The 14,310-nt window shown below is 47.8% G+C and overlaps 1 protein-coding gene across 1 annotated transcript in view; it reads right to left on the reverse strand.

Annotated features, from left to right (window-relative positions):
• LOC119971662 (immunoglobulin superfamily member 22-like) overlaps positions 1 to 14,310 on the reverse strand; it is a 148,213-nt gene that overhangs the window by 31,449 nt on the left and 102,454 nt on the right. The window contains exons 17-18 of the mRNA XM_038807516.1: positions 13,955 to 14,083; positions 8,582 to 8,878 (exon numbers count right to left, since the gene is read on the reverse strand). Coding sequence (XP_038663444.1) covers positions 8,582 to 8,878; positions 13,955 to 14,083 — 426 coding nt within the window. The remainder of the gene's footprint in view (positions 1 to 8,581; positions 8,879 to 13,954; positions 14,084 to 14,310) is intronic.

A 14,310-nucleotide genomic window follows, 5' to 3' on the forward strand; every position in this document is an offset into this window, starting at 1 on the left:
CACTAGCTTTCGGAGCACTGCTCCTTCCTCAGGTCATCTTCCTCAGATTCACCTGAGGAAGGAGAAGTGCCCCGAAAGCTAGTGATTTGAAACAAACCTGTTGGACTTTAACCTGGTGTTGTAAGACTTCATACTGTGCTCACCCCAGTCCAACGCCAACATCGCCACATCATGATAATAAATGAATCAGTGTACGACAGAATATCTAGCTCAAGACTAGTTACTTAATGTTGAATAAACAGTGGATAGACTAAACTATTGTTAATCAAACTGTGGAGCTTCTAACCATGCTACTAACAGCTCCTGTAACTCTGACCACGACTGGTTGGGCGGAATTCTCTGCAACGGCGTCGGAGGCCGCTCCTCGCCCCCTATTCTCCCCCCCCCCCCCCCCCCCCCCCCCCCCCCACCAACCAGGCGGCGTTTCGTGCAACTCGGCCGCCGGGTCTTGATCCTGGCGTCAAGGCGGTGCGCCGAGAATGACGCGGCCGGCAGCGCCTAATGACGTCAGCCGCGCATGCGCAGGTTGGCCGGTGCCAACCCGCGCATGCGCGGTTGCCATAATCCCCTCCGCTGCCCTGCAAGACGTGGCGGCTTGATCTTGCGGGGCGGCGGAGGGGAAAGTGTGCGTCTCTTGGAGACGCCGGCCCGACGATCGGTGGGCCCCGATCGCGGGCCAGTCCCCTCCCAAGCACGGCCATGGTGCTCGATCCCCTCTCCGCCCCCCACAGGCCCCAAACTCACCTTTTGCGCTATGTTCACACCGGCAGCGACCAGGTGTGGTTGCCGCCGGCGTGAACAGGTCGGGAACGGCAGGCCGCTCGGCCCATCCGGGCTGGAGAATCGCAGGTCGCCGTGAAAAACGGCAACCCGCGATTCTCCGAGCGGCGTGTTGCAAAACGCTATTTTGGGGGGTAAGAAGGAGGGGGAGGTGGGAGAATCGCGGGGGGGGGGGGGGGTGCCAGAGTGTCCCTCCCGCGATTCTCCCACCCGGCCTGGGCAGCGGAGAATCGCACCCGTTTTGTCCGGTTTCAGTGTCCTGTTCCTCTTGCATGACACCTAGAGGTCAGAGGCTATATACACATGTTATATACAATGTTGCTGCATATCATTACACGGGGAGTTTCAATCATGATGTGATGGTTGGGGTTTGAGGTGTTCACTTTTAGTTCCTTTGTTGTGGATGCGGGAGGTGGGGGCTCGGGCTGTGGCCACCCCATTAGCAAACTGGAATTGGCTGGTGAATGGGGGCCAGGTGGGGGGAAGGGCTGCGCTCAGCCGAACCTGGGCAGTCAGGTTTCAGCTTGCCAAGAAGGTGTGAATGGTGGGGGATTGAAGAGAGGAGCCATTTCAAGAGGAAGTGGTGGGGGTTTTCTGGATGGGTTGTGGGATGCATAGTTGGCTGACGGTGACTGGGAGTAATTCTTGGCCCCATTTCTAATGCAGGGCTGGGTGCCATCTTGGGTGGACTCTGGTTTTAGGATTCGGATGGAGGGATAGAATTATCCTCCGTGGTGGACACAGCGGGCCGATATGCAGGGTGTGGGAGATGTGGTGATCACAAGTTAACCAGATGCAACACAACTGAGCGACCACTAGAGGGAGCACGGGAGAGCCATATAAATACATCAGGACAGGAAGTGAGGAAGGACTCTTCACAGCAGGCGGGCTGGGAAGCAGGACACAGCAAGCAAAGCTGGTAGTTAGCACTGGAAGGTAGTTCTAGGTCGAGCTCTGGAAACTGAACGAACCCACAATAAAGCATCTTCTCCACACTTGAGACTGCGAGCTTTATTAAGACACGAGGAACAACACATGGTACCCAGGAGTGATTTCAGACGCTTATGACAGGACAACTCAGCTGCAGATACAGAAAAAAAAACATGGCATGGAAATCTCAACCAAGAATGGCATGGAAATCTCCTACTGGACATTCGACTTGGGAAGACATTGCTGATGAGAGGATGTGCCTTGGATACCCACTTCACCTGGACACGACTGGAAAAGTAAGAAGTGTCTGGGAAAGGTTTAAACAAATGTTCGATTTCGGTATCATAGCATATGATGCAGCGGCAGCTTCAGACGAAATTAAAATAGCAATTCTCATCGAAGGAAATGAAGCTATGAAAGTTTATAATGGATTTAAATACTCAAAAGGTGAAGACAGAAACAGCTTACAAACGGTACTAAACAAATTTGAAGAGTACTGTGAGAAATTTGAACAGCAAGGCATGCTCACAGTCCAACCTGCACAGAGACTGAGTGATGCAAAACTCAAAAAATCACGAAAAGAGCAAGAAATCGCGAATGCACAGTACAGATCAAAAAGAAGAAATAACAGGAATTTTTCACAAAGCCAAAACGCTGAAATCCAGTCCAGATCGGAAAGAAAAGGTAACTTACAACTTTTAGAAAGAAAAAACGCTGAAATCCGCGATAAAATGGCGTCGGGGCACATTTTGCAGTCTCTGGTAAACAAAGAACTACAAATCGCGTCTGCGCATGCGCCGGAACCGGAAGTCGCGCATGCGCAGTTTACAAAAGATCGCGGCGCCGATCGTTATGCGCATGCGCAAGCCGCGCATGCGCAGTCAAAAAAAGTCTTCGTCGCGGACCGTCATGCGCATGCGCAAGCCGCGCATGCGCAATGGACACCGAACCGCACAAGGAAAGAAAGCCGATTTGCGCATGTGCAAGTCGTTCCTACGCGTGACGTCATGACGTCTGAGAATCCTGACCACGCCCACTTAAAAGGGAAATGCCCGAAAATTGAAAACAAGACACTTAAAGTGGTAAAACCAAATTTTCTTGCCTCAGAACACAGAAAAACGCCTGAACTTAAACCAACAGTGAAAAACAACTTGCACAAAACCTTGGAAAAAGCTGCCTTCACCACACACAGTGAAGCGAACAAAAAGAATTCCGAAACAACAAAAGATGATTTGTTTTTCGACGATTACCTCTCAGACCTGACTGGGTCAGTCGGATATGCTTATCACAGCATCAGCGACACGGTCGCAAAGCACAACACGAACCAACTCGTGGTAGATGAATCCAACCAGGATGATTTGGTTTTCAAAGAACACTACTCAGACATGGCTGAGTCAGTCGGATATGCTTATCACAGCATCAGCGACACGGTCGCAAAGTTCAACACGAATCAACTCGTGGTAGAAGAATCCAACCAGGATGATTTGGTTTTCGGAGAATACTACTCAGACACAGCTGAGTCAGTCGGATATGCTTATCACAGCATCAGCGACACGGTCGCAAAGTTCAACACGAATCAACTCGTGGTAGAAGAAGCCAACGAAGATGAAATGGGTTTCAAAGAATACTACTCAGACATGGAGGAGTTATTTGGACATGCTGATCACAGCATCAGCGACACCGTTGCAAAGCTCAACACGACTCTACTCATGGTGGATGAATCCAACACCATGGTGCCATGGCAGCTCGTCGATACATTGGATGACAGCAATACCCAAGACGAAGACAACGCCACACAGAGAGCACAGGAAGACTCCACGGAGCGAGCGATGACAGGCTCCACAGTGCGAGTGATGAAAGACGCCAACAGGGATGCAAGCAAACACTCCCGGGCGGACACCAAGCATGAACAAGACCATGAAGGTAAACCCGCTGTACCTGAGCAACCGCAAGCAGACTATGAAAGTCTACCAAGCTCACAGGAACAAGAAGAAAAAGCAGACTATGAAAGTCCAACACGCTCACAGGAACAAGAAGAAGACAATGCACCTCTGCCCACTGCATGCGAAGACAGTGACAAGGTGATCACACTCAACGTACAGGATCACAGTGAGACTGACAGTTCTCAGCTTGTCTGTACCGAAGCACAGAGCGAAAACAGTGACAAGGTGCTCGCACTCGACGTACAGGATCACAGTGAGACTGACAGTTCTCAGCTTGTCTGTACAGAAGCACAGAGTCGGGCCACCCAACAGTCCAGAGAGACGATGCCGAAAGAAAACATGCAGATTCTGACTCCAGAAGAGGAGCACCTGGAGTCCAGAGACATCAAACAAAAAGAAACCGTGCAGATTTTGACTCCAGAAGAGGAGCACCTGGAGTCCAGTGAGATAACATCAACAGAAATCATGAAGATTTTAACTCCAGAAGAGGAGCGCCGAGAGTCCACAGACACCGCGTCAAATGTAATCAAGAAGACTTTGACTCCGGAAGACGAGCACCAAGAAAGCAAAGATGCGGAATCCAATTCTCCACAACTGATTGATGTCACCTGCACCGATGCAACATCAGATCATTCGCACCACTCGCGAGACGGAATGCTCAATGACTCAAATTATCCACTCGGGACACTCATAGAGTATAACAAGAAAAACAAAAGTCAAAAGAAACACAGCAAGAACAAAAACAACATGAAGCGCGACAAGACAAACAACAATAGCAAGAAGCACAGCAGAAACGAGAACGACAACAGCAAGAATAAAAGCAACATGACGCGCAACAAGACAAACAACAACGTCAGGCACAAAGATAGCGACAACGACAGAGGCAGAAACAACAAGAATGGCAACAAACACAACAAAGTCAGGAGCAAAGATAGCAACAACAACAAAGACGGAAACGACAAAAACAGCGACAAGTACGGCAACGGAAACAACAAAAACAGGAACGACAGAAACAACAGCAATGAAACAACGACTTGTACACAATGGCACTACTTGGCACATGATGGACGATGCCACAGCACACTGCAAAACGATAACAAGACTACAAACATGTCATGGGATGACAACGAATCGCACAAACTCACGTCTGCTCCAGAACAAGCAAGCACACCAGCATCCAAGGCGGATGAGACAACAAATCAACACCACAAGCACAAAAAAAAAAAGTCCATGCCAGTCAACATCAGTGATGTGACCATGCAAACACCTCGGGATGACGCATTGGGTACTTAAGATAACAAGGAACACCAACAACATTCACAGCGGACTTGCAATATCAATATCACCACGTCATCAACAACAAAAAGAAAAAAAAAAAAAGCTCTGAACAAATTCATCAAGTTTGGACTCATAAATGTGTTTATTAAGTTTGGACATATAAATACATTGGCTTTGTTAACTAAGGCAATAGCATCATCACTTGTATAGATACGCATATCATAAGTTACTGTTTTGTATAATTTTCCTTAATGATGTACAGAAACTATGTAATGAGAAAGAGGGGGATGTGGTGATCGTAGATTGACCAGATACAAAAACAACAGAGCAAACACGAGCGGGAGAGCTATAAATACACTGGGACAGGATATACAATTTTCTTTAACGATGTTCAGAAAATATGTTAAGAGAAAAAGGGGGATGTGGTGATCACAAGTTAACCAGATGCAACACAACTGAGCGACCACTAGAGGGAGCACGGGAGAGCCATATAAATACATCAGGACAGGAAGTGAGGAAGGACTCTTCACAGCAGGCGGGCTGGGAAGCAGGACACAGCAAGCAAAGCTGGTAGTTAGCACTGGAAGGTAGTTCTAGGTCGAGCTCTGGAAACTGAACGAACCCACAATAAAGCATCTTCTCCACACTTGAGACTGCGAGCTTTATTAAGACACGAGGAACAACACAGGAGAGACCCCTGGTTTGGATAGTAATGTGGGATGTGCGGGGGTTGGTCAGGCCAGTAAAGCGAGCGAGAGTTTTAGCCCATTTGAAGGGCTTGAGGGCTGATGTGGTGTTGCTGCAGGAGTCCCATTTGCAGGTTAAAGACCAGGTAAGGCTTTGTAAGGGCTGGATAAATCAGATGTTTCACTCGGGCTTCGACAGTAGGGCCCAGGAGGTAGCAATACTGATTAACAAGAGAGCGTAGTTTCAGATGGAGAAGGTGGTGGCAGATCAGGGGGCAAATACCTGATAGTTACGGGTACTTTGGAGGGAAGGTCAGTGGTGTTGGTTAGCCAAATTTGATTTATTACCACTAGGCAGCGAATGCTGAGAAGCTATTGGGTTGGTACAGGGATCAGAAGGCAATTTGGGAAATATGGAGTTGGGATCGGGATTGCGGGCACTGGTAATGGAGCCACTTCCATTCTCCCTGGTGAAATACTCAGGAATCTGGTAGTGATAGCCACACTGAGGCTTTGGATGCAAATGGACGATGAGGCCACCTGTTCGAATTGGCTAGATTAGATGCTAAATTCTGGGGCTAGGAGGCCAAGGGGGTGGTAGAAATGAGGGATTTGAGGGGCGGTATGAGAGTTTCGAGGAGTTGACAGAGATGTTTGGGATCCCATGGTCAGATACTTTCTGGTATATGCAATTGCGGGATTTTGCAATGAAGGTCTTTCTGACATTCCCAGTGATGCCACCCTCGTCACTGGTTAGAGAGAGAGTGCTGTCAGTAGCGGGTATGAGGGAGGGGGGAGGTGCCTGGGGTATCTATGGGAGGATTCTATAATAATAATCTTTATTGTCACAAGTAGGCTTACATTAACACTGCAATGAAGTTACTGTGAAAATCCCCTCGTCGCCACATTACGCCATCTGTACGGGTACACTGAGGGAGAATTCAGTATGTCCAAATTACCTCACAGCATGTCTTTTGGGACTGGTGGGAGGAAAGCGGAGCACCCGGAGGAAACCCACGTAGATGCAGAGAGAACATGCAGACTCCACACAGACAGTGACAGTGACAGTGACCCAGGAATCAAACCTGGGACCCTGACGCTATTACGTAATAGTGTTAACTACTGTGCTACCATGCCGCCCTCCACTGGAGGAGGATATGGTAGCGCTGGAGGAGGTAGTAGTAGGAGGAGTTGGGATTGGCACTGGAGGAGGGATGTGGTGTGAAATATTGTGCAGGGTGAACGCCACAACTTTGTGTGCGAGATTAGGGTTGATTCAATTAAAGGTGGTGCATCGGGCACATTTAACAAGATCAAGGATGAGCCGGATTTTTGAGGGAGTGATGGACAAGTGTGAGCGGTGTGAGAAGGGCCCAACCAATCATGTCCATATGTTTTGGTCTTGCCCTGAGTTGGGGAGGTTTTGAGGCTTGTTCTTCAACACCATGTTGTCAATCTTGCAAATGGATTTAGAGCCCAATCCTCTAGGGGCTATATTTGAGGTGTTGGTCCTTCGGGAGCTGAAGACGAGGGCGGGGGCAAATGTTTTAGCCTTTGCCTTGCTGATTTTTCACAGGCGGGTTCTATTGGGGTGGGGTCAGCTTCTCTACCTTGTACCTCAGTTTGGCTGGCAGACTCAATGGAATTTCAATACCTTAAAAAAGGTAAGTTCACCTTGAGAGGCGCGATCAAAGGGTTCTAGAAAAGATGGCACCCATTTATTCTGTATTTCAAGGAGTTTGTCATCGTCAGGGAGGCGGGGTAACAGGGTCTGGGGTGGGTTGGGGCACAGGCGTTTGTTTTCTCTTTGTCCAAACTTTGTTTGGGGTGGGCTTTGTGCTCTCTTTCTTCTGCATAAAATGTTAAAATTGTAAATAAAATACTTTTTTAAAAATTTATAAATTAAAGAAAAGCTACATGCTAAACTTGGGAGTGTGAAAGTCAGAGAACGCCTCATTGATCTGGTCTGGGCCTGACCAAGTTGGACGTCAACAGGCTGCTAAGTCACTCTGGTTGCCTATGTGCCTCTCCTCCATGGTTATGAATGTGTCCCCGGAGAGGGTGCACATATATCTGCTGGTCAAGGTTTCCCTCAAGTGTTGGGAACTGGGAGAATTGAACCGCAGTTGGGAGGAGGTTCCCCTGGAAGACTTTAACATTGGTTCCAGCCCACATGAAGTCATATGGCCTTAGGTCAAACATAGACAATGAAAACTCTGCTGATTACCATACACCAGCCCCCAATTGACCAGAAACTGAACTGGATTAGTCTCTGTGGCTACATGAGAAGGTCAATGACCAGGAATCCGGCCCCAAGTAACTCCCCTGTTGATTCCCCAAAGCCTGCCCACCAACTATAAGGCACAAGTCAGTTGTACGATGGAATGATTTCCACTTGCCTGAATGAGCACAGCTACAATAACACTCAAGAAACTCAACACCATCCAGGACAAAGCAGTCCATCTGATTGGCATTCCATCCACACCATTCACTCCCTCCACCACTGACAAACAGTGGTAGAGGTGTGTGCCATCTGCAAGATGCGCTGCAGGAACTCACCAAGGTTCCTTGGACAATACCGTCCAAACTCAAGACCACTACCATCTAGAAGGACAGAACAGCAGACACATGGGAACATTACCAGTTGAAAGTTCCTGCCCAAGCCACACACTATCCTGACTTGGAAATTATCGCTGTTCCTTCAGTGTCATCAGGTCATAATCCTAGAAATCGCTCGCTATGGGTCTATCTACATTTCATGGACTGCAGCAGTTCAAGGAGGCAGATCACCGTCACCTTCTCAATTGCAATTGGGGATGGGCAATAAATGCTGGCTGAGGCAGTGGAGCTCACATCCCTTGAATGGATTTTTAAAAAGCATCAAGGACTCTCAAAACAATTTGAAGTTATTGTTCGTGCACCTTTGAAACCAGTTCTCTGAAGATATTGGAAAAAGGGCATTACCTGGAGGCGGCATGGCATAGACACCTTTGTTGAGCTCCGTTGGTTCTCCTACGCCTCCTTCATTTACAGCTCTGATTCTGAAGAAATACTTGCCTCGTTCCTGCAGGCCCCCCACAGTGTAATTGGTGCTGGTAATTGGTATCTTACTGCACTTTGTCCATTCTTTAGCATCTTCAGCCCTCATCTCTAATATATACCCCTGAGGCTCATCGCCTGAATCTGGTTTTTCCCAGGCCAGAGAGATGCTAGAATTGGTGGAATCCATCACCTTGATATCCTTCACCATTCCTGGAGCACCTGGTGACAAAGCCAAGATTAATCACAACTTCAGAAGAAGCTAACTTGACAGTAAACAACATATTTTACACAAGTATGTTAGGTTAAAAAAAATCATGTGAGCACACAAATAAAAATGCACAAAGATAGATCATGACATTTTCAGTATGTATTTTCCTGGTGCAGGTGAAAATGGATTCATCGGGAAAACAACAACAGAACAAATATAAACCTCAACAGTTCTGTTGATGAGAAGGATTACAATACTGACAGCTGTGTGATCCCAATCAGTAATTTTAGGAGTTACAAAATCTGACTGATCTTTACCTGCTGAATGTAATTCCTGCAGGACTTTTACCACAGTGATGTATCTGTACAAATTTACATTAGACTTATTCTGCATAACAACTCCCTCAACTTCACTACTGATTGTGAATTGTTTCTCACTTCATGACTGACCTCAGACCATTTCATGAGTTTCAATCTGACTCTGAGGTCAGTTAATTGAGATCTATTTACGTGAAATTTGATTAGTAATATAGAGGGCAGGAGTTGAAATCCTCCCAATTTGAGAACTTGAATTCAGTTCAGTAGAATCTGGAAATAAATAGCTAGTAAAAGTTGACAACGGAGTTGTCGGATGTCATGCTTTTAGAGTGCTATCAAAACTCTACTGGTTTATTAATGTGCTTCAGAGGAAGAAATTTGTCCTCCTTATCTGGTCCGGCCTAAATGTAGCTCGGGTGCCAATAGCAATGAGGGTTAACTGCGCTTGCTGAAGTGGTCCAGTGAGCAACTCATTTGTATTAAAGTACTGCACAGTTGTTCAGAAATCAAGAAAAAGGCCCACCACCACCTTCTCAATGTCATTAGGCAATAAATACTCACTGTACCAGCAACATTTCCCCTCAGATGCACAGGCTGTGCAGCAATTCAAGACGTACCATGCAGGGGATGGATAGTCTGTGTGCAACCAATGCTCTCTTTAAGATGCACACATATGCAATCCCATGGGAATCTTAAAGGGGACCATGCTGTGCAGAAAGGGAACTGGAAACAACTCTACAGACAGTGTATGCGGTGCACTTCCAACCACGAAAAACAGACAGTAAGGAAGTTACGATTTAAAAAATTTCAAACAAAATGCAACCCACCTTGAACCCATTCACTTTCAGCTTTAACTGGGGGAATGATGGAGGGTGTTGTGGGTGTCAATTATTAAAGGTTTCTGACATGGCAATGGTCTGGATTTTCATTCCTGGGTTAGGAGCGCAGAGTTGGGACATTTTCTGGCCCGGCAAACCCGACTCAGGAGAAAGTAGCCTGGAAGGTCAGATTTTCATTCCAGGATGGCGGGGTTACGGGGAGTCAGGCAAGGAAACCACATAAGAAGTGTGGAGGATACAGGGTATGAGGGCTGGTTGGGTGAAAGGTTTACCCCAGTGCTCTGGCACTGTATCAAAGTCAGAAAATAAACAAGGGAAACATCAACTAGCCCTCACCCCTCACACCACCCAGCACACTCCCCATGCTCCATCCATACCAATCCATGCCGCTCTGACCATTCACTATGGCCCACCATACCCTGTGCCAACATATGGCCCCATGCAGCCCCATTAGCCCTTATGTCAGCCTAGTGCCCATTCATGCTAATCCATGCTTCCCCCTCAACCCATTTCCTTGACATCTACCTTACCAATTCACCCAGTATCCAACATGGACAGACCTCAAGACTCATGTCGCGATTAAAGATAAAGGGCGGGATTCTCTGGGAATCGGTGGGGCAGGCAGAAACGACGCAATGAAGTGGCGGGAACCACTCCGGCGTTGGGCCGCCCCAAAGGTGCGGAATCCTCCACACCTTCAGGTCGGCGCCGGAGTGGTTTGCGCCCCGCCGGCCGGCGTGGAAGGTCTTTGGCACCGTGCCAGCCAGGGCCGAAGGTACTCTTCCGGCCGGCGTGGGTCCGCGCATGCGTGGGAGCATCAGCAGCTGCTGACGTCATCCCCGTGCAAGCGCGGGGGGGGGGGGGGGGGGGTTCACCTTCGCGCCGGCCATCGCGGAGGCTTACATGGCCGGCGCGCAGGAAATGCCACCATGGCACAGGCCCACGGTGGGCCCCGATCGCGGGCCAGACCACTGTGGGGGCTCCCACCGGGGCCATATCGCCCCCCCCCCCCCAAGGACCCCAGAACCAGCCCGTGCCGCCAGGTCCTGTCGGTAAGGGACCAACTCTAATTTACGCCGGCGGGACCTGCATAGAACGGGCGGGATTTCGGCCCACCGCGGGCTGGAGAATCGCTGGGGGGAGCCCGCTGACCGGCACGGCGCGATTCCCGCCCCTGCCAAATCTCCGGTGCCGGAGAATTCGGCAGCCGGTGGGGGCGGGATTCACGCCGCCCCCTGGCGATTCTCCGACACGCCGTGGGGGTCGGAGAATCCCGTCCAAAGTTGCTCATGTATGTATTTTTTAAATTCTCGTTCATGAAAACCCATTTACATTTACTTTCCTTCAACTATTCCTCATAACAACAAACGTTTCATTCAATTGAATGATCCCTATAAAAACAAGTATTGTAATTCATAGCCCCATTTCAAAGAGTCCACAACTACTTGCTGCTGTCATTCAAACTGTGAAATGGCAGGCAACCAATTGTGATAATGAACCCTTGTGAAACCAGTCATGCACCATTATTCCAGTAAAGGTAACCCTCAGGCTTATGTCAACAAACAAAGTTAAATAGCAAGCAATCATTTTTGTAAATACTCCAGACAAACTTTTCAGTGAATTAAAGGGCGGGAGTTTAAAATGCCTTGACAGCACTCTTTGAAACATCAGCTGGGATCTTGAGCCTGCACTTGCATCCGAAGAATTGGCAGCTTGGGTGAAAGATATCCCATTAAAGAGATAGCGTTGCATGATTTTCCCCGCCACATTGGTGCTGTTTACAACAGGTTTGGCCAGGCATGAGGAAGTCGATAGGTTCCTTCTGGGGGTACAGGGGTACGTATAGTCCTCAGGGGGTAGAGGGACATGCCCGGTGGCACAGCTCCAGCACAAGTTTGCACAGCCAGGTTAGCACTGCCAGGCTGGCAGTGTCAACCTGGCAATGTCAACCTGTGCTGGGGCAGTGCCAGGGACAGACCTTAGTCCCATGTTGGGGGAGGTATGTTAATGGGTGGTAGGCTGGGGGGAAAACAGACACTGAGAGGGGGTTGCCAGCATTGAATGTCAAAATGGAGGTTTGCTGGCAATAAATGTTGGGTGGGGGGGGGTTCGCCGGTATTGAATGTCTGGGGTAAAGGGGATTTGCCAGCGAAGAATGGTGGGGCTGGTTGGGAGTGGAGGGGGGAGAGGGTGCATAGAGAGAGCCACCGATACCTCCATGATGGGAGCTGGGAGCCAGCTGCTGTGCTGATTGGAGCACCCAATCTCTTTGAAGTTGATGCTCTGCTCTCTGAGGACCTGCCCTGCCACAGTAATTGTGTAAACCACAATCACTCTTTTTTTTGGCAAAGAGGCTCAAGGTTCCATGAGAAAACGGGTCTGTGCAACTGGAGAATTACTTGCCAGTTTTATGTCTGAGCCTGACAATTGCCGAATTCTGATAAGATTCCATCCTTCATTTTGAAACTTTTGACAGTTGTTTTGACTTCCGATGAGTTTCACAGTTCCAATGAGTGGAATTCTTTCATTTTGAGACAAACCAGAGTGGCGGGATCCTGGGCCAGATTCTGCACTTGGAACCTCACTAATTGTGCACAGCTAAGTTTCTCTCTGAGTCTTCTGGCGGGCTGGCAGCTGAGTCGTCTGTCTGCCCTCAGCTGACAGGTTCAAATGTCCTGGTGACATAATTAAAACCAGTCCAGCTCAGTCATAGCATCCCTTCCCGCCTACCTGTCTTCATCAGACCGTGCAGTATATCAGCAACCCAGAGGGAAAATTCTAGAAACCTCAAAAGGAAGTCTGTTCCTTGATTCAACCACCTTCCCCTGAGCCCCTCCCCTGGGAGGCATCCACTTGGGCCTCTATCTCTGCAACCATTTCTTTTAAGAACCTAGGATACAGGCCACCTGGTCCTGGGGACTTGTCAAGCCTTTTGGTCTACTAGTCTTCCCAACACCTTTGATGGTGATTGTTTTAAGTTTCTCTCTCTTTTTCACCTTTTGATTTTCAAGTATCTTTGGGAAGTTTTCTAAGTCTTTTACAGTGAAGCCGGGCACAAAATACTTGTTGAACACTGCCATTTCTTTGTTTTCCATTAGTGATTCCCCAGACTCTCACTCTAAAGGTCCAGCACAATCCTTTTTCAATTTAAATATCTGTACAAATTCTTACCATCTGTTTTGTATTTCTTGCTAATTCATGTCTCTTTAAATATTTTTTTTGTTGCCATTCTTTGATAGTTTTTTAAAAATCTGGCCAATCTTCTGACCTGCAACTCATCTTTGCAGAATTCTGCAGTGTTTCTTTCAATTTGATACTATCCTTAACTTCCTTATTCAGCTATGGATGATGCATCCTTCTCAAAGGGTCTTTTTTTCCTACTGGGCTAAGTCTTTGCTGAAAGTTATTAAATGGTGCCAGAAAGGGTTGAATCCATAAAGCAAGAGGTTTTATAGCACCTCATGTGGGGAAATGTTACCCCGGCCAAAAAGCTACCCTGCAAAATCCCCACAATCTGTCTGCACTCCCCAATCTCCCCATGACCATCTCTTGTCATCCCACCACCAGAAGACCTACTTGCTCTGCCACTGCGTCCTTCTGCAGCAGGATCTGTCACCTAACAGCCAATCAATCAGGCGGAATGAGGGTCAGGAAACCCAAGTTTCCAACATATAACTCCTCCCCCCTGCCCCAAAGCATCGGTTGGTAAATACTGGGGCGAGGTTGCTAATGCCTGACTTCCAGTTAGATGGAGTCAGTCACAAAAGCAAAGCTTTGGTAAAGAGAATTATGGTACTTCAAATGCTAAAAAGCATGTTTTCTAAAAAAATCCACATAGGTAGGTAATACATGTTAAAGGAGCACTTTCAGCGAAAAGTAATTTTCCAAACCCTAAATTGAATGATCAGATACTATAAAAACAGTTACTTACGGATGGGGTCTTTTGCCACGACTGAATTGGATGCAGAGCTGGGCTGGCCAAGACCTGCACGGTTAACTGCTGTAACACGAAACTCATACTCCACATCCTCCATTAGCCCATCGGATGTAAACTTATTGTCTGGAAAAGAAATGGATAGATAGTACTTTCACCAGGGATGAACTTTAAACCATTGTATCAAATAAACATAAAAAGATATGATCCTCCGAAGTTCGAGGACAGTGATTCCACAAGGCATTTTCAAATTTCAGCCATAATGTCAACAGGTAGTGCAACTACTTCACCCTGAGCTACAATGCTTTTAATTTGTGGATTTAAGTATTTGATCTATTAATAATTAGATGCTA

The sequence above is a fragment of the Scyliorhinus canicula genome, chromosome 9 (genome assembly GCF_902713615.1).
Source record: "Scyliorhinus canicula chromosome 9, sScyCan1.1, whole genome shotgun sequence".
Classification (NCBI taxonomy): domain Eukaryota; kingdom Metazoa; phylum Chordata; class Chondrichthyes; order Carcharhiniformes; family Scyliorhinidae; genus Scyliorhinus; species Scyliorhinus canicula.